Genomic DNA, 21,730 nt, shown 5'->3' with positions numbered 1-21,730 from the left:
TCAGCATTTTGTAGCCAAATGTTTCATCCACCAGTTGATCGATGTGGGGCAAAGGATAAGAATCCTTCGGACATGCTTTATTAAGATCTGTGAAGTCTAAGCACACGAACCATTTCTCATTAGGCTTTTTTACCATAACAACATTAGCCAATCAATCGAGATAAGAGTTAACAAATGAATGCGGCCTCCATGAGTTTATTAACTTCCTCTTCGAGGGCTTTGAGCCTATTGGGAGCAATGTTTCTCTTCTTCTGCTTTACAAGCTTTGCATCTACCTGGATATTTAAATGGTGAAAGATCTGATCACTTGAGGGTTAATGCTAGGCATGTCGGCAGGTGTCCATGCAAAATATCAGCGTTGACGTGTAAGCATTGGACAATGTTTTTATTACCATAAAATTCACCTGGCATGTCACACTTTGGGGATGAATACCCAAAGACATTGGAAGTTGTAAAAAGCCTGCGACAAGTACCACCTCGCCTGTAAAACTGTACAAAGGAGAGGAGACGAGTTTCAATTAGTCATGAGCAATGTGCATTTACTTGAAACCGTTAAAATAAATAAGGTTGATGGAACAACCAGTGTCCACAAGAATTTGTTCAATTAGGTGTTTGGCAATCACTGCCAAGATGACAAGTGGGGGATTCGATGGCATAAGAATATCACCTTGGTCCGCAGGAATGAAAGCAATGGGCTCTCCATCTTGTTCCACATGAACCACAGAATCCACATGTAGGGCTTGACGAGCATGTGCCTTTCTTGCTAATGAAGAGTCGCCAGCCAATATCTCTTCACCAGAAATGACGTGGATTCACTACTGAATAGGTTTGTTGTCAATGGGGGCCCTCGAGGTTTGTCCCCCTTGCTATTGGTGATTGCAATTATTGTCCCTCATCTGTTGATTATTGTGCCTAGGCCTTGGAGGTCGTCCCTTTTGATTGCCTTGTCTTGGCCCCATCTTTGCTCTTGGGGTTGCCTTAGGCCCATCTAGGATGAACCTATCTAATTTGCCTTCGCGAATTAGATACTCAATCTGATTTCGGTGGTCGCAGCCTTGCTCCGTTGAGTGACCCGAACACTCATGAAATTTGCAGTAGGCATTTGAGTTCTACCCAACGCTTTATTGGAAAGTGGAAAACTAATCAATCTAGCGTGTCCCACAAAAGAAAGAATTGCAGTACAGGAGTGAGAGAGGTGTAAAACATTGAAACTGCATCTTGGTAAAATTGTCAGTTTTTTGGGCCTTCATCTCATCTCTTGTCTACCAGGCCCCTCACCAATTGGCTTCTCTCTTTTCTTCTTGTCTTTATCACTCAAAGTGCCAAAGTGTTAAGAATCTCCATTTGCGCTGTCAAGAAAGAGACTTGGAAATAAAAGGATTCAATCATTCTTATTCTTCGGAATGGGCCAATTACAAAATATATATAGACTTCCTTGCTGAATAAGGAAGTTATTTCCTAGGAAAGTTTCCAAATATGGCTTTGGAAACTTTGTACAGAATATACAATACAAATCTTATTGGAAGGATTACAATAACATAAATATACAACAATCTAAAAGATACATCTTCTGTTTAGGAAACTAGAATCAATCAATCTAATGGAATCCAACCGATAGGAAGGATCTCAAATGGATGAAATGGATTGAATTGTATTTCAGAATTGGAATTACAGAAAATAAAAGTAAGTATAGCAGCAACTGGGCGTTCGAGAGGCCCAGAACTCTCCTACAATTACTCCAAACTCTTCACACCCTCTACCTCTCTTCCTACCCCTTTTATATGCTGTTATTCCCCTCTCTCTCCTACATAACCGTATTTGGTTATGCAGGCGTGTCTGCTGGTTTGTTACACAAACCAGCCAAATATCTATCCTATCCCTCGCGCACATGCTGGTCGAAGCTTCCTCCAGCTGTACTTCCAACTCCCTTCAGTTGCTTGTGACGCCTAGAGTAAGTATGCAAAACCGGGGGCCTAACACAATCTAATTCTGGAATCAATCAAATAGTGATTATAATCAATCATTCCCAAGAGATGTCAACACTCCCACTCAAGATTGGGAGTGGATATCATCCATCCCGATCTTGCTCACCATCCTGTGAAACATTGTTGTCGGAAGACCATTAGTTAGTACATCCCATAGCTGATAATTTGAAGAGATATAAGAAGTGCAAATCAATCCACTATCCAATTTTTCCTTTATAAAGTGTTTGTCCACTTCAACATGTTTTGTTCTATTATTTTGAATTGGGTTATGGGCAATGCTGATTGTTAACTTATTATCACAATACAACTTCATAGGTGTTGTCCACTTAATCTTGAGATCATCTAGCAACAATTTCAGCCATAGCAGTTCACATATTCCTTGGGCCATGGATCTAAATTCAGCCTCTGCACTTGACTGAGCAACCACATTTTGTTTTTTTGTTTCTCCATGTTACCAAATTACCTCCCAAAATGGTACAATAGCCTGATGTTGACCTCCTGTCCACCATAAATCCCGCATAGTCCGTGTCCGTGTAAGCTTCAAGAGTCATGGATTCTCCTTTCTAGAATAAAATACCTTCCTGGGTTTCCGTTCAAGTAGTGGAGGATCTTGTACACTGCCCTTAAATGAATCTCCCTCAGGTTGTGCATGAATTGGCTAACTACTCCCCAGCATAAGCTATGTCTAGCTGAGTATGAGCTAAGTAAATTAGCTTGCCAACTAGCCGTTGATAAGACCCTTCGTCAACCATGTCATCTTCTAAGGCCTCTCCTAACTTATGATTTGGTTTAATAGGGGTTTCCATCGCCTTGCATCCAAGCATATCGGTATCTTTAAGGAGATCTAATATATATTTTTGTTGTGAGATAAAAATTCCCTCTTTTGAATGAGTCACTTCTATCCCCAAAAAACATTTCAATCTTCCCAAGTCCTTAATCTCAAATTCCCTAATCAAACACTCCCTTAACTTACTCATCTCTTCCTCATCATTGCCGGTGACAACAATATCATCAACATAGACTATGAGCACTGTTACTCCCCCTGTAGCCAAGTGTTTAATGAATAGAGTATGATCCCCTTGACTTTGCCTATACCCCATACCAATCATCACACCTTAAAATCAGCCAAACCAGGCCCTGGGGGACTATTTTAGTCCATACAGTGCCTTCTTCAACTTGCAGACTACTTTTTCTTATGTTATGGGGTTGTATTCTGGTGGTAATTCCATGTATACTTTCTCTTCTAGATCTCCATTTAATTTTGCAACTGGTGCAAAAGTATCTAAGTAGTCTACCCCATATACTTGGGTATACCCCTTAGCCACCAATCTTACTTTATACCTGTCCAATGACCCATCAGATTTATATTTTACTGTATACACCCACTTACAACCCATCAGATGTTTTCCTTTAAGCAATTGCACAAGTTCCCATGTTTGGTTCTTCTCAAGGGTTGCCATCTCAACCTCCATGGCATCTTTCCAATTCACATCCCCTATTGCTTCAAAAAAAGTTTTGGGTATTGGAATTGTGTGGAGCTTGGTAAGGAAGGTCTCGTGGTTGGACAAACAGAGGATTCTTCCTCGAGTGTCATGCCTAGCTTAGTCCAATTTAGATTAGTTATGGTTGCACCATTATAGACTCGATCATCCCTCTTTCCATACTCTTAAGCTGATGTTTCCTGATTTAACTAGAAATCTAGACATTAAAGATTATCATTATGCTGTGTGTGAGTTTGCAAAACACAAAAAGGTATCTTTCTCCTTATCAAATAAAAGATCTAATTCTCCCTTCTCTCTCATCCATAGTGATATTTGGGGTCCATCAAATGTTCCCAACATTTCAGGGGCAAGATGGTTTGACATATTTATAGATGATTGTACTAGGGTAGTTTGGTTATATTTGCTGAAAACAAAGTCAGAAGTGAGTCAATTTTTTTCGATATTCTATAACATGATAAAGAATAAGTTTGTGATAGGGATAAAACGATTTCAGTTTGATGATGCTAAAGATTTCTTTAATCAGTCCCTATCAATGTTCTTTTAACAAAAAAGGTGTCATACATGAATCCTCTTACCCCTACACTCCTCAACAAAATGGGGTGGTAAAGAGGAAAAATGGACATCTATTGGCTATAATTAGAGCTCTTCTCTTCCATTATAATGTCCCTAAACATTATTGGGGGGAGGTAGCTCGCACAGTTACTTCTTTCATCAACAGACTTCCATCAAAAACTCTAGCATTTCGTAGTCCAATCTAGTTGTTGGCTAGTTACTTTCCTGATTTTCACGTGACTAGTCATTGGCAGCCTAGGATTTTCGGGTGCACAGCCTATGTCCATATTCCTATAGTCAATAGAGGGAAATTACATCCTCGTGCCCTAAAATGTGTGTTCATCGGGTATTCTCCAACTCAAAAGTGGTATAGGTGTTATAATCCTCCTACAAAAAAGTCCTTTGCGTCTGCAAATGTGACCTTTGTTGAGAATGAGCCCTACTTTAAACAATCCATTGCCTAGGGACAACATATACATCTGTCCAATGAGGAGTATCCTCTCATTCTCTCAACCCAAGACATGTTATCATCTCCTCAATCATTTGCTGATCTCTGTCATCAAGGGAAAACTCCCTTGATACTCCTAAACCATTGCAGGTATATTCAAGGAGGCAGAGACTAGAATCTAGCCCTATGCAAGCCTCCGCATCCACTACTGGTTCTGATCTAATTACAAACGAGAGAGAGAGAATGACAATTCAATCATTTTTTCAAAACCAACTCTAGGTAATTCCATCACTAATTCCTCAAAATCCTCTGATAATCCTATGAGATCTATTAAATCCATTCCTACAACAAATACATCTAAGGGTGATCTTGATTGGCCTATTGCTCTTAGGAAAGAGATTAGAACCTGTACTAAATATCCCCCCTACACCTATTTCTCTCATATTTTAAGCTCTCATCTGCCCACAAGGCCTTTCTTACAAGCCTTCATACCATTCCCATTCCAAAAAATTTTTCTAAAGCTATAGGGAATAAGCATTGGAAATTTGGAAGGATGAAATGGAAGCCAAGATGGCTGCCCTTAACAAGAATTAGACGTGGGATTTGGTGCCATTGCCTAAAGGAAAGCATCCCGTGGGGTGTAAATGAGTGTATATTGTTAAATATAAATTTGATGGGTCCTTAGATCGATACAAGGCATGATTGGTGGCCAAGGGATACACACAAGTATATGGAGTGGGTTACTTAGACACCTTTGCTCCAGTAGCTAAGCAAAACACAGTGAGGGTGATTCTCTCCTAGGTAGCTAACCTAGACTGGCCTTTACATCAATTTGATGTAAAGAATGCGTTTTTGCATGGGAATCTCGAGGAGGAAGCATACATGGACGTGCCACCAGGGTATTATGTAACTACAAAGGAGACTGTAGTGTGTAAACTAAAGAAAGCCTTGTATGGCTTGAAACAGTCACCCAAGGCTTGGTTTGGCAAGTTTACTGGTGTGCTGCTTAATATGGGGTACCGACAAAGCCAAGGAGATCACACCCTTTTCATCCATCACTCGGCCACAGGGGGAGTGACAGTGTTGATTGTTTACGTGAATGACATAGTGGTCACCAAAAACAATAAGGAAGGAATGGATAAGATAAGAGAATGTTTGATGAAAGAATTTGAGATTAAAGACTTGGGAAGGCTAAAATACTTTTTGGGAATAGAAGCAACTCATTCAAAAGAAGGTATTTTTATCTCTCGACATAAATATGTAGTGGATCTCCTAAGTGAAACAGGGCTGCTTGGTTGCAAAGCAACGAAAACTCCCATTGATCTGAACCACAAGCTAGGAGAGGCAGTGGAGGATGATATGATTGACAAAGAGGTTTACCAAAGGCTGGTTGAAAAGTTGATATACTTAGCTCATACTCGGCCAGACATAGCCTATGCGGTAGGAATTGTTAGCCAATTCATGCATAACCCGAGGGAACCTCATCTCAAGGCTGTCTGTAAGATTCTACACTATTTGAAGGGAACGCCTGAAAAAGGCATTTTGTTCAAGAAAGGTGAGGCCATGCTACTAGAAGCCTACATAGATGCTGACTATGCAAGATTAATGGTGGATAGAAGATCAACATCTGGTTATTGTACCTTATTATGAGGTAACCTAGTAACATGGAGAAGCAAGAAACAGAATGTAGTTGCCCAGTCAAGTGCAGAGGATGAGTTTCGATCCATGGCCCTAGGTATGTGTGAATTGTTGTGGTTAAAGATATTATTGGAGGATCTCAAGATTGAATGGACAAAACCTATGAAACTTTACTACGATAACAAGTCAGCAATTGGTATTGCACATAATCCAGTTCAACATGATAGAACAAAGCATATTGAAGTGGATAGACATTTTATAAAAGAGAAGTTAGACACTAGAATGATTTGTACTCCCTATATCTCCTCGGGGGATCAACTAGCAAACATGCTAACTAAGGGGCTTCCAGCAGCTATGTTCAATAGGATGACATGCAAGATTGGGATTTAGGATATCCACTCCCAATCTTGAGGGGGAGTGTCAACAGCAAGGATTCCTAATCTCATTCCCATTCTCGGAACAAGATATGATTGGTGTATTTATTTATGGAATGTATCTTTTAGATTTAGATTGATTGATTGATGTTTATTTCTATAAGTTATTGTATCCTAAAGATTGTATAGGTTTCCTAATCTAGGTTTAGAATCTTTCTTAAAATGTTTTAGCAACTTCCTATTCTATAAAGGAAGCTAGTGTATAAATCAAAGAAACCTTTGGCGAGGTAAATAAGATTGAAGAAAAGGATTTTGGAGTCCTTTCGTGACAAGACGGACTCCATCTTAAGTCATCAAAACTCTGTTCTTGCTACTATCAAACAAGTGAATATTTTGTCAAGAAATCAAGGGAAGGACAAACAATGTTGTGACGACCGTAACAAACCCTACCATACAAGGGAAACATGCATTTATGGCAAACTAGCAAACTGGAAGCCACGAAATAAGAGAAAAACAACCAGATCAACCTATACTGTCGAGGTCTCCACTGAATTTGGGAACAGTTCGAATCTAAACCTATCAGCAAAGCAGGTTCAAACCTTGTACATGCTATTAAATCAAGGTATAAACCCCTCAAGTCCTCCTCCTCCTAAGCCAACAACTTCAATAGCCCTACAAGGTATTCCTCATTACTCACTAATCTCACGAAAACTCCCTGAACATGTTTGGATTGTGGATACTAGTGCATCAGATCATATGTCAACTTTAGCTAATTCTATGATGGATTATACACCTTGTAACACAACTATTGATATTTCTATGGCTGATGCCACAACCTCTCCAATCTTGGGATTTGGAATAGTGCATTTATCAAAACTAAAGTTAAAATCTGTTCTACATGTACCGAGATTGCAGTGCAATTTGCTATCAATTAGTAAACTTACAAAAGATATGAATTGTAGACTTTTTCCCATCCTACTGTATATTTCAGGACCAAGCTTCGGGAATGATGAATGGCAATGCTAAGCCTAGAGATGACCTTTACCATATGATAAAAGATGTTCCAAGTTCTTCAACTAATAAAGTTGTCTTTACTATAACAGCTAATGCCAATGTTCTATTGTGGCATGAACACCTAGGACACCCTAGTTTTCCATATCTAAAATCCTTGTATCCCCACTGTAGCATCTCACATCGAGCGATGGGAAAGACCGGATCAACTTACTTTGATGGGCCTATGCGAACTTCCCATGGGTCACCCATCCTTGAGCTATCCTAACTCAAGCATGTTCAACCCGAAAGTTCTTTATCCTCATTCAACCCAAAAGGTATACAGTTGGTGTTGTTTCATTCCATACTATCCTCGATATATGTACTAACTTCTCTATTGTCCCTTCTTGAACCTGACCTTGGACTCTCGAGGTATTACATTCTCCCCCCCTTAAGTACATAAAGCCCTCGTCATGTGACCTTACAACTGGTCTCAGATCTTCTCCTCTTTGGGGGCTGCCATCCTAAAAGCTTGCCAAGAACCGCTCCTTATTCAGGCCCTCGCGCCCCGGTGCCACTCCCCGCCCTCATTAGACCACCTTCTCCAAGGGTCAGCTCTGATACTACCTGTAACATCCTGCATCGAGAGATAGGAAGGATCGGATCAACTTACCCTGATGGGCCTACGCGAACTTCCCAAGGGTCACCCATCCTTGAGCTACCCTAGCTCAAGCACGTTCAATCCGGGAGTTCTTTATCCATATTCAGCCCAAAAGATATCCAGCTGATATTGTTTTATTCCTTATTATCCTTGATATATATACTAGCTTCTCTAGACTCCCTTCTTGGACCTGACCTTGGGCTCTCGGGATATTACACTCGCCTTTTAATTTATGAAGAACAATCTTTTAAATGTGAGCAATGTACTCTTCCAAAACAACCTCATTCTCATTATTCTACACAGCCCTATAAACCATCTAAGCCCTTTCACTTGATCCATAGTGATATTTGGGATCCTTCTAAACATCCCAATATCTCAAGCTCTCGATGGTTCATAATCTTTATTGAACCATCTAGAGTTTGTTGGGTCTATCTTATGAGAGAAAAATCAAAGGCCAGTAACACTTTCAAAAGGTTTCACAAACTCATTTTGAATGTATTTCAAACTCATATTCATGTTCTTTAAACTGATAATGGCCAAGAATACCTATCCCATGATTTCACTGACTCTCTCTCCAAACATGACATATTTCATTAAAGCTCATGTCCATAAAATAGGATGGCTGAGAGAAAAAATAGACACTTGCTTGATGTGGCCTGAGCCATGATGTTCACTACCTATGTTCCTCATTCCTATTATGAGGAAATTGTTTTTACAGTCTCTTATCTCAACAATCGTCTTCCCTCTAAAGCCTTGCAATTTAAAACTCCTCTCAACACTTTTCGGGATTTGTGTCCAAATGTCCATCTTTGTACTTTTCTTTCTCCCAAGGTTTTTGATTACACTGTGTATGTTCACAACACCAATCCCTCTCGGACCAAATTTGAACCAAAAGCACTTAAGTGTATCTTTGTTGAATATTCTCCTTCCCAAAAAGGATATAAGTGCTATTGTCCTTCCTCCAGCAAATTTTTTGTGTCCTCTGATGTCACGCTCTATGAGGATCGCCCATTTTATCCTTTTACATCTGAGACTGACAGTACAAAGTGGCCTTGGGCTCCTCTCATCTCTCTTCCTCTGCTTGATTCTACACTACCAATATGTTCTCAAGGGGGAGCATTAGCATCAACTCTTGACAACATACAAATAGCTCCTACCTCTCCTGATACCTCTATGCACCCTCTTGATACCTCTATGCTCGATATTCCTGTCCCTGCCACTCACCTTCCAACTCCTGACAATCCTCTTCTAGTTTATTCCAGATGGCCTAAAGGCCATCAAGAACCTCAATGCAGTCAGCCATCAAATCCAGAGGTTGGTTCACCTGAGGACAACACTACTACAAAGATGGATGATTTGGATTGGGCTGTTCCTATAGCATTATGAAAAAGGGTAAAGTCATGTGTCAAGTACCCTATTTCTAATCATCTAACTTATACACAATTATTTCCTCAGTTCAGGACTTTTGTTGCAAGTATTGACAATGTTGAAATTCCCAAAACCATCCAATGTGGTATGAAGGATCCTAAGTGGAAGGTGGTTGTTTTGGAAGAAACTAAAGCCCTGGTTGGTAATAATACATGGGATATAGTAGAATTGTCGTCAAATAAGAAGGTAGTCAAATGTAAGTGAGTATTCACAGTAAAACAACATGTAGATGGGAGTGTTGAAAGATATAAGGCTCGATTGGTGGCCCAAGGGTTCGCCCAAACCTATGGGATCAACTATGAAAAGACATTTGCTCCTATGGCTACATTGGATTCTATCAGGGTATTACTCTATTGTTGTTAATTTAGAGTGGCCTTTATTTCAATTTGATATTAAAAATTTCTTTCTTAATGGAGATTTGGATGAGGAGATATATATGCGGGCTCCTCCTAGTTTTGAGCACAAAGTTGACACTAGAAAGGTTTGTAAGCTTAAGAGGTCTCTATATGGGTTAAAACAATCACCAAGAGCTTGGTTTAAGAATTTCAGCATGACCCTAAATCGATTAGGGTATAAACAAGAGCAAGCAGACCATACGTTGTTCATAAAACACACAACAAATGGAAGGAGTGCTATATTAATCATCTATGCGGATGATATTATAGTGACAGGAGATGACATGCAATAAATAGAGAGCTTGAAGAAGCAACTGAGAGCTGAATTTGAAGTCAAAGACCTAGAAACAATGAGGTATTTCCTAGGAATGGAGGTGGCTTGGAGTAAAGAAGGTTTGTTCATCTCATAAAGAAAATATACTGAAAAAACTAGAAACTAAAATGCTGGATTGATTAATCCTTGGAAAATACAACTGCATATAAACGCATGAGTCCCTTATCTTATCTCCTATATTTTAGGATAAGATTTAGAACACTTTATCTCCTAAAGACTAGGAATAAATCAAACTTAAAATACAAATTTCAAACTTAAAATATAAACTTGAAATACAACAATAAACTACTAGGATAATTCCTTTATTTTAACTTTCGAATCTTCCTTATTTCGTCCAACACTCCCCCTCAAGCTTAGGAATAAATATAATTCATTCCAAGCTTGGCTATTAGAGATTCAAAACCTAGCTTTACCATAACTTTTGTGAACACATCTGCAATTTGATCAGTGGTTGGAATATAGGATAGAATTATCCTTCCTTCTTCAACTTCTTACTTTATAAAACTCCTGTCTATCCTTACATGTTTCATACGATCATGTTAGACAGGATTTTTCACAATACTAATAGCAGACTTATTGTCATTGTATACCTTTGTAGGTTGAGATAAAGGTATTTTTAGGTCTTTCATTAACCTTTCCAGCCAAATTACTTCACAAATTCCTTGTGCTATTGCTCGGAACTCTGCCTCAGCACTGCTACGAGCCACCACTAATTGTTTTTTACTTTTCCAAGTCACAGTATTTCCCCATACTTTGGTGCAATAACCAGTTGTTGACCTGTTGTCCTCAATAGAGCCTGCCCAATCTGCATAAAAAAAAACCTTCAATTCCTCGTTCTTTGGTCTTTTTAAGCATCAACCCTTTTCCAGGTGTCTCTTTCAAGTATCTAAGCACATGAAATACAGCATTCATATGCTTCTTTGTAGGTGCATGCATGTATTGACCGATCTTGCTTACTACATATGTTATGTCCGGCCTGGTCAGGGACAAATAGATCAACCTGCCTACTAGCCTTTGGTATCTCTCTCTTTCAACTGGGATATCATCATCCGTTACCTCAAATTTCCAGCCTTTGTCTAATGGAGTTACAGCTGGTGTACAAGTTAACATCCCTGTATCTTTGAGTAAATCCATGGTATATTTCCTTTGAGAAATAAACAAACCTTCCTTACTTCTAGCTACCTCCATTCCTAAGAAGTACCTCATAAAGCCAAGGTCTTTCACTTCAAACTCGGATCTCAATTGCTTCTTTAGTATTCTGATATTTTCCTCATCATCACCTGTTACAATAATATCATCAACATAGACAATTAGTATAGATTTTCTTCCACTTTCGGTGACTTTGACAAACAAAGTATGATCAGTCTGTCCTTGTTTATACCCAAGCTGGATTAAGGTAAGACTGAATTTCTTGAACCATGCTCTAGGTGACTACTTCAACCCATATAATGATTTCTTCAATTTACAAACCTTCCTTCCGTAGCCCATTTCATCTTCAAAGCCTAGTGGAATTGATACAAGTCTCCATCTTCAATCCATTTCATGTAGATCTCATCATCTAAGTCTCCATTAAGAAATGCATTTTTTTATGTCAAACTGATACAAAGGCCAATCCAAATTAACAGCAATTGAGAGTATTACCCGAATAGCGTTGAGTTTAGCAACCGGGGCAAAGGTCTCTTCATAGTCGATCCCATGGGTTTGTGTAAACCCTTGAGCCACCAACCTAGCCTTATCCCTCTCAATACTACCATCTGCCTTATGCTTGATGGTAAACACCCATTTGCATCCCACAACCCTCTTATCTGGAGGTAATTCAACAAGATCCCAAATATAGTTTGCAATTCAACCCTCTTATCTGGAGGTAATTCAACAAGATCCCAAATATAGTTTGCAATTCAGGCCTTCATTTCCTCCATAAGAGCTGCCTTCCAATTTGAATCTTCCATAGCTCATTGAATATTTTTAGGGATTTCAGCACTATCAAGTCTTGCAATAAATGCTTTAAGTTGAGGAGACAATTTTGCATAGGTTAAGTAATTGGACAGAGGAAACTTTGGATATTTAACACATGATCTTACACCCTTTCGGAGAGCTATGGGAACTGCCCAGTCTAGCCCATCATCTGAAATATCACTGCTGTTAATTTTTGGTTGATCCTCGATTTCTTCCATTAATGTAGTCTCATCTTCTTTATTGTCCTCTGATAGACCATCATCAAGAGAAGATGATTGACCCTGTTGCGCTTCAAATGGACCTTTAGGTCTTCGAGAATACACAAACCAGGGAGGACTGACAGGTTTTTTTGCTGGAGATTGAGTGGACATAGGCTGCACATTTTTTGGGCTTGGTTGTGGAATAGAAGGCTCAAAATCTGCGAGCATATTATCAGGAATTAATTCTCCCCCTTGAGAAGATGCTGGTAGAGGTAGAAGAAATGGTGTTGGTGTAGGAAGTAAAAGAGAATCGGTGAGATTGGTTGGAGAATCAGGATTTGGATAATAGGAAAGATCCTCATAAAAGGTAACATTGAAGGAAATATAGATTTGTTTACTGATTGGACAATAACATTTATATCCCTTTTGTGAAGGAGGGTAGCTAATAAAAATACACTTGAGGGCTTTTGGATCTAACTTTGTTCAAGACACATTGTGGTTGTGAACATACACAACACACCCGAAAACTCTAGGCTCAAGGGAAGGAAAGAAAGATGCATTTGGATGAGAGCCACAAAGGGTTTCAAGAGGGGTTTGGAATTTGAGTGTTTTGGAAGGGAGACAGTTTATCAAATATGCAACCGTAAGAATGGCCTCTCCCCAATATGAATGAGGCACATGAGCAGTGAACATCATAGCTCTTGCCACTTCTAAAAGATGTCGATTTTTCCGTTTGGCCACACCATTTTGTTGTGTGTAAGGGCAAGAACTTTGATGCACAATACTATGTTCAAGTAAGTAGTTGGTCAAGTCATGGGAAAAAAATTCACGACCATTGTCAATTCGAAGAATATGGATGGAGGTTTGAAACATATTCAAAATAAATTTGTGAAATCTTTTGAATATGCCACTTGCTTCTGATTTATCTTTCATAAGATATACCCAATACGCCCTAGAATGGTCGTCAATAAAAGTGATAAACCACCTTGAACCTAAAAGATTAGGATATTTTGAAGGTCCCCAAATGTCACTATGGATTAAGTGAAATGGTGTGGAAAGCTTATAAGATTGAGTGGAATGATGGGCTCTTGATTGTTTTGCAAGAGTGCATTGTTCACAAGAAAAACACTGATCTTTATTGATAAAAAACTGATGATACAAAGATCTAAGATACGAAAAGCTAAGGTGTCCTAACCGTTTGTGCCATAACATAACTTTAGCCTTTGTGGTAACAGTTAGGACTGTTTTATTGAAAGGAAATGAGTTTGTAGTATTCTTTGTCAACCAGTAGAGTCCATCTTTTGCTTCAGCACTGCCAATCATCCTCCCCGATGCTTGGTCTTGAAATATACAGCAAGATGGAAGAAATATCACTCTACAGTTCATATCTTCAATAATCCTACTCATTGATAAGAGATTATAATTTAACCCAGGCACATATAACACTGATTTTAGTTTCAGATTCAAGATACAAACATTCCCATGACCCACAACAGGGGATACTGTACCATCAGCCATTGAAATATCAACTGAATTTATACAGGGAATATATTCGTTCATATACCTTGTAGAACATGACATATGATCGGATGCCCTTGTATCTATTATCCAAGTGTCCTTAGGAAGTCTTCGTGGCGTCAAAGAAAGATAGGGATTACCTTGCAAGGCCATGGATGCAGTGGGCTAATGTGCAGAGGAATTATCATCACTGATACTTTGATCTAGCAGCCGATAAAGAGTCTAAATTTGTTCCTTTGACAAATTTAAATCTGTCTTATTTCCTTCTTCACTAGGTGCCTTGGCAACATAGGCTGATCGAAAATTTTCTCGTTTGTTTCTCGACTTCCACTTGGCAGGTTTGTCATGTATCTTCCAACAGGTATCTTTGGTATGATATGGCTTTTTACAGTGATCACACCATGGTTTTTCCTTCCCTGATCCTTTTAAGGAATTTTCTCCCTGTCTAACAGTTGCTAAAGCAAAAGAATTCTGGTTAGTAATACTTAGATCATTAGGTTGATGCAGCATTACCTTCCTTCGACTCTCTTCCCTTCTTACCTTGGCAAAAACTTCCCTAAGAGATGGTAGAGGTTTTGTCCCTAAAATCCGACCTCTTACTTCATCCAAATCAGAATTTAATCCATGAAGAAAATCAAATATTCTGTCCTTTTCAATCATCTTATAATACCTGTTGCTATCAGCCTTACATTCCCAATCTATAGCGTGAAATAAATCCATTTCATGCCATAACTCAACCAATACATTAAAATAATCAGTCACGCTCATATTACCTTGCCTTGTAGTTCTAATGGCTGATCTTATTTCAAAACTTTGAGAGGAGTTCTCTAGGTCAGAATACATCTCCTGGATCGAATCCCAAATCTCCTTGTCAGTTTTGTGAAATAGATAAGTCTTCCCAAGTCTAGGCTCCATTGAATTAATCATCTATATCATTATGGTTGAGTTTTCTGCTTTCCAAGTGCCATAGGTGGCTGAATCAGTCGAAGGAGCAAGAATATCCCCTGTGAGGTAGTCGGATTTGCCTTTCCCTTTGATCACCAATAACACGGATTGAAACCACTCCCTAAAATTACTACCATTCAACTTGTGATGAGTAATTTGAAAGGGATGATTATCAATTGGATTGGCTGATAGATTCTAGGAAGAAAGGGCTAGAACCGAAGAAGGAAGAGGATTTGGAGAGCTTGTGGCAGAAACTTCAATTAGGGTAGGGTTTTGGCGATCGAAGGCCATGATTTTTTAAGGAAGGAGAAGAACAGCGAAAGCTTCAGAATTTTTCTATCGAGCCTAAGCTCTGATACCATGAAACAAGCAGAAACTAAAATGTTTGATTGATTAATCCATGGAAAATACAGCTGCATATATACACGAGTCCCTTATCTTATCTCTTATATTTTAGGATAAGATTTGGAATACTTTATCTCCTAAAGACTAGGAATAAATTAAACTTGAAATACAACAATAAACTACTAGGACAATTCCTTTATTTTAACTTTTGAATCTTCTTGATTTAACTTTCGAATCTTCCTTATTTTGTCCAACATATACACTTGATTTATTAAAAGAAACTGGAATGCTACGGTGTAGACCTGCTGGAACACCCCTAGAAAAGAGATAGAAATCTAGAGAAATCAATGATGATGCCCCAGTAGAAAAGGAAATATACCAACATTTGGTCGGAAAATTAATCTACTTGTCCCTTACAAGGCCAAATATAGCCTATGCAGTGTGCAATAAGTCAATATATGCATTCTCTCACTCAAAGACATATGAATGCTATTTTTCATGTCTTAAGTTATCTAAAAGGGACACCTGGAAAAGGCATAGTTCTGAAAGGAGCGAGGCGCGCCTTTGCGAAGCGAGGCGCACTTTTTAGGAAAAAAACTCAAAATCTTGTAAAATCATAAACAACTATCAAATTATCAATAATAATGCATTCATATCATTCATGATTCATTATCTTCAAATTCTATAAACTAACAACATCAAAGTTAATTCATTCATCATGCAAATTCTAAACTAGAAACATCATCAAAGTTCAAACTTAAAGTCTCAAACTTTACCAAGTATCAATTATAATGCAAAGTTCTAAACAAACACATAAACACTACAAGTCCACAATTTACTTTATGACAAAATTTACATGTGGTGGTATTTCTAACATGTGGTGGTATTTCTATCATTAGGATCAGCTTCAAAATAATTCCATGCCGGGTCCTGTTTTGGAAGTGCTTGACGACATTTATTGGGCTGTTGCAACACAGTTCCAATTTTCACAAAATTCTCCTAATGATAGAAATAAACTATAAAGACTTAAAGCAAATTTCAGCAACCAGCTACCAGCAAAATAAATTAGGCAAAAATGCAAGAAATAAACAAATAAAATACAAGTATAGAACTTACAATATGAAATTATGAATATAGGAGAAGATGTGGGCAGCCTTAGGTCCTTAGCAGCTTCAATTTGAAGAGCTTAAGAGCAGATGAGAAGAGAGGCGAGGAAGAGAGGAGAAGACCGTGGGCAGACTCGGCAGAGGAGAATAGAAGAAGAGGGCGCGGCTGGAGACTAGAGAGGAGGCAGGCACTGTTGGAGAGTGGAGAGGAAAGGAAGAGGAAGATCAAGGGGTTGCGACTGGAGAGGAGAGGAAGCTGGAGAGGAGGCAGGCGCGGCTGGGGCTAGAGAGGAAGAGGAAGATCGAGCAAGCAGCGAGCTGGAGAGGAGAGGAAGAGAGGAGGCAGGTGTGGCTGGGGCTAGAGAGGAAGAGGAAGATCGGGCGAGCTGGAGAGGAAGAGAGGAGGGGGTCGCAGCTGGAGAGGAGAGGAAGAAGAAGATCGGGCGAGGGCGAGCTGGAGAGAAGAGGAAGAGAGGAGGCAGGCGCGGCTGGGGCTAGAGAGGAAGAGGAAGATCGGGCGAGCGAGCAGCGAGCTGGAGAGGAAGAGAGGAAGGGTCGCAGCTGGAGAGGAGAGGAAGAAGAAGATCGGGCGAGGGCGAGTTGGAGAGAAGAGGAAGAGAGGAGGCAGGCGCGGCTGGGGCTAGAGAGGAAGCGGAAGATCGGGCGAGCGAGCAGCGAGTTGGAGAGGAGATGCAAGTGCGGCAGATGCTATAGTCGGGAGGAGTGAGGAGCGAGCAGCGAGCTGGAGAGGAGAGGCAAGCGCAGCTGGATGCAGTCGGGAGGAGAGGCAAGCGCAATTGGGCTGCAAGATTTAGTAAAAGACCTCAGTTTCATGAGGCGCGCCTCACGCCCCAGCGCCTAGGCGCGCAAGGCGAGGGCCTTACCAAAACCGCCTCACCTCGGCCCAGGCGAGGCGCCAAACTGGTGCCTTAAGGCGCCTCGCGCCTAGGCGCGCCTTTGATAACTATGGGAAAAGGATTACTATTTCATAAAACATATGAGAGGGGAATTGAGGGCTTTGTTAATGCGGAATGGGCAGGGTCTATTGAAGATGGCCGGTCAACTTCAGGTTATTGTACCAAAGTATGGGAAAATGTGGTGACATGGAGAAGTAAGAAACAATTGGTTGTTGCCCGCAGCAGTACTGAGGCAGAATTTTGAGCTATAGCTCAAGGGATTTGTGAAGTAATTTGGTTAAAAAGGCTAATGGAAGACTTACATATTCCTTTTTTATAGCAAACAAATGTGTACAGTGATAGTAAATCAACGATTAGTATTGTTAAAAATCCAATTTAGCATGATCGCATGAAGCATGTGAATAGACCGGAACTTTATAAAGAGGGAAATTGAGGAAGGAGGAATTAATTTATCCTATATTCCTACAACAGGTCAAGTGGCTGATGTGTTTGCAAAAGCCATGGCAAGACCAGGTTTCGAATTGCTAATTGGCAAGTTAGGAATGACTAGTATCTATTCTCTAGCTTGAGGGGGAGTGTTGGACGAGATTGGGTGTTCAAGTTTAAAAATAAAAGATAAGATGATTGGATAAGATACAGATTTAAAAGATAAGAAAGTCTGGAAGATAGGATAAAGCACCAAGATTCAAGGGGGAGATTCAAACTTAAAATCAGAAGATAAAGGCCAGCATGTTTTAAATACTAGTTATTGTTATATAAATTTGAATTTATTCCTGTTTTCTAGGAGATAAGAGTAGATATTTTTCCTTGCATAAATATCTCTACTCGAATTCAATAAATTCTCAAGTAAGCTTTCAAGAATTCAGCTTATTTTAGAATTAGTAATTGTAACTAACCCAACCCCACCCAAAAATAGGATATATAGATACAATCAAATCCCTAGAGAGAAAGTATCAAAGGGATAAAGAAAAGATGGGATAAAGAAAAGATGTTGAGATGGAGTTGGAAAAGCAATTTGAAGATGTGACCTTGTACACAGTCAATCATTTCATGTCATGCCCTAATGGTTTTTTAAAAAGTTCAATTGATGAAGTCTAGAAGAGATCATAATTGGCCATGCCAAAATGATAATAATCATAACATATGTATAAAACAAAACGCACCATTGCCTTGGTTTTTAGTATAGATATGACCTTAGATAAATTTAATGCAAGGGAGACAAATATAACCTTTGTAAGCTAAAAATCATTTGGGACCTATTTAACTAAATGATCAATCCATAATGGATTAAATTTTACCACGTAATATGGCTTCCTTAATATATGAATCCTCAATGAACAGTACCTGCTTGCCCTTTCAAGGCTAGATGAAATGACTCTCCTTTTTTCCAAGATCTTAGACTTGAGATACTTAAGGCCAAAAGAGTTCCACCAAGGATAACACCAAACCTAATGGCAGAAACACTTCCAGTTAGCATGAAGGAAAGAAAGCCACCAAAGGAAAGAAGAATACCTGCAAGGCATAACCAATACAATATTTTAATTGGAAGCTCAATAAATCAACATCTGCTTATACACACATAAGACAAGAAATAGCATTCAAGCATGAGGCATTCAAATCAAATCCTGGAAGAGCAAGAATTTCAGGATATTCTTATCACATATGTTCATGGTTATACACTTTACATACCATATGGTATCCCAAGGTAAAAGTCACGCACTTCAGAAATTTCCTTGACATCATCAGTAGAGGAAGCAAATGTTTCAATGATATCCTTCACTGGTTCTGGAGAGCTCTCTGCTGCTGTGGATAGATATTCTTTACTCTCTTCACTGATTTCTTTTGCAATCACACTTAGATCATACCTTGCCTTCTCTGCTTGAATTTTCAACTGCTCTGAATTTTCTTTTAAAATAACCATAGCTTTCTTGGAGTACAATTCATAGGCTTCTTGTGACACGCTTTTCATCTTTAATGCTTGTTCTTTGAAAGAGGCTAGTGCCTGTTTCCATGCTTCTTGCGATTCTTCAGCTCCCAATTTAAGATCGTTCTTCACCTCCTCCACTTCAATATCTGAAGACTTCTAATAATCAAACATATAAAAAACCATCAAATACAGATGTACTTCTGAATAAATCAAACCAAGGCAAAGAAAATCAATGTCTCCATGAAAACATGCAATGAGTGGTTGATGTCAAAGACGTAACAAAAGAAGATGAATAATAAGTTACGGTCATTATGGAGTTAATTAACCAGCAAACAAGAATACGCTTTACTTCAAATTATATTCAACAAAGGCATCTAACTTTACACACCCTTGTTCTTAATCCACTCCCAAAGGGGTTGAAATTGTATTTCTGCCTTATGATCTCATGGGACTAAATGAAGAAATTGAAATTCATCATTTGATATAGGAGACAAAATATTGACTGAAAATGAAGGATTCAATGCAGTAATATTTTTCATTTAGAAAAGATAAAAAGATGCTTGAACAGAAAATTGATATTATTACAGTCACCAAAGAAACTCTCTACCATAATTAGTCATGTGCTAACTAAAGGACCAACCTGTAAACAAAAAGAATGACCATCATGATCTTGAAATATGTTATAACAAATTAATAACAAGAAAAAAAAATAACAATGTGCTAACTAAAGAACCAACCTGCCATCTTCCATAACATTATATAAGCTATCAAATGACAAAGCACGCTAATACACATGTTATAAACTTGTAAATAGATGGTTGATGGGAAAACAAAAAATAACGGTCACAAATCTTGTCTTTTTCTCTACTTACAGGTTGTACATAATTGAGTCAGACATTGTCATGACACTGATGAGCTACAAAGTTACAACACATTTTAATACTAATCATATTAAAAATGGCCTTCATAATGAAACAGGCAAGTTAAAGCAATTTGGAATTAAGAAATGTTTCCAGCTAAAGATAAAAGTTTAGCAACAATTAGAATATACAAAGAGAAAGATAAGACTTTAAGATGTGGGATTGACAATAAGTTTTTCCTAACGTATGGTTTAGTTTTGGAAGGTTAATAATAGACAAGATTTACTCATAGTCAACAAACCGTTCTGGTCAGAGGCCAGAAATACCAGGTGTTAAAACACTACTAGTGGTGTATGAATTAAGTAACGGTCGAGTTTTAGATTGTTAAGTGCTAAAAGGCAGCACTTTCTCTACCAAATGGTAATGCATTCTCGATATTTTGCCCAGAAAAAGCATGGCTGTTACACGAGGCAAAGTCTCAATTTCTGAGGCATTCTTTCGTGGGTCTGAGGCATTCTTTCGTGGGTCAAATGCTATTTTCCCAGAACCAACCAGGAACGAATAGGAATTTCAGAAAACGTCATTCCTCAATCCCAAGTCCTAAGACATTCCTACTTTTACTAGTCCCTCTCAGTAAAGACACAAACAACATGCGATTCAACAATTAGCTTAAAATGTAAGAATGTCAGCTCATTTATACCACTGGATCCTCTCTCTGTGCAATGTCATTTTCTCAAAAAGGGAAAAAAATATTCAATCTAAAGCGTCAAGAATTGAGTATTCGAGAAAATTTCTTCTCCAGAATTACCGATTCCTCGTGAGAAGCAGAGAAAGCAAAGACCAAGCGGTCTCCGGAGCCACGGCGGTGCAGAAGAGGGAATAAGCCGAGCCCCCGGGGATAGAGGGGGCGGGCCGCCATAGAGGCTCTGGAAGGCGGTCGGAGGAGGAGAGGTTCGAAGCGGAGAGACGCCGGAGACGAAAACAACGCCGTCGAAGCTCTCCTGGAGAGCAAAGCGGTGGAGCTAGGGTTAGGGCTAGGATTTGGGAGAGCGAAGGGGTCCACCGTAATACTCATCGTTGAGAGAGACCTTCTTACAAAAGACAGAAGATAGAGAGAGAGAGAGAGAGATCAAGAGATCAAGAAGAAAGGGAAGTGGAGGCGGAGCACACGAGGATGAGGACGAGGAGGAGGCAACCGAAGAGAGAAAGAGAGAGACAAGAGTCTCCGTTTGCGAGAAAATATGGTGACTTCAAAAATACTAAGAAGAATAAGAAAGAGACGCAAAGGTATTGGTCTCTCGCCACGTAATCAGCCACGTGTCCCTAAGGGCCCACTGGATCTGTTGGTGGAGTTATTATATGGTACCACGGAGGCCCACCGTGTACTGCGGTGCCGCTTGGTTCCTGTTCCTCTGCCCCTACGCCACCGCCAAGCAAAGAACCGATGCTGCTCTCAATTGTTTCGTAACATGCAAGGTGTCGGATTTGTTGATTCTTTGCTGCTCTCAATTGTTTTGTGACATTCAAGGTGTTGGATTTGGATTGCTTCTTGTTGTCTTATCGTACCATAATGGTATTAGACAGTATATTAACCTATTATCTTGGATATATAATAAATTAATAATATCAATTATTAAAATATATAAATA

The 21,730-nt window shown here is 39.2% G+C and overlaps 1 protein-coding gene across 2 annotated transcripts in view; it reads right to left on the bottom strand.

Annotated features, from left to right (window-relative positions):
- The window catches only part of LOC127788329 (protein FATTY ACID EXPORT 3, chloroplastic), a 28,909-nt gene extending 7,570 nt beyond the window's left edge, over window positions 1-21,339 (bottom strand). Inside the window, exons 1-3 of one of the 2 annotated variants that reach the window (XM_052316471.1) lie at window positions 20,890-21,339; window positions 18,984-19,377; window positions 18,639-18,806 (exon numbers count right to left, since the gene is read on the bottom strand). In XM_052316471.1, coding sequence (XP_052172431.1) covers window positions 18,639-18,806; window positions 18,984-19,377; window positions 20,890-21,156 — 829 coding nt within the window. In that variant the 5' untranslated portion in view covers window positions 21,157-21,339. The remainder of the gene's footprint in view (window positions 1-18,638; window positions 18,807-18,983; window positions 19,378-20,889) is intronic. The other variant, XM_052316472.1, reaches the window with a different exon arrangement.
- Between the last annotated feature and the right edge of the window lie 391 nt (window positions 21,340-21,730).

This window comes from Diospyros lotus, chromosome 13, assembly GCF_014633365.1.
Source record: "Diospyros lotus cultivar Yz01 chromosome 13, ASM1463336v1, whole genome shotgun sequence".
Taxonomy (NCBI): domain Eukaryota; kingdom Viridiplantae; phylum Streptophyta; class Magnoliopsida; order Ericales; family Ebenaceae; genus Diospyros; species Diospyros lotus.
This window is presented reverse-complemented; position numbering and strand designations above follow the sequence as displayed.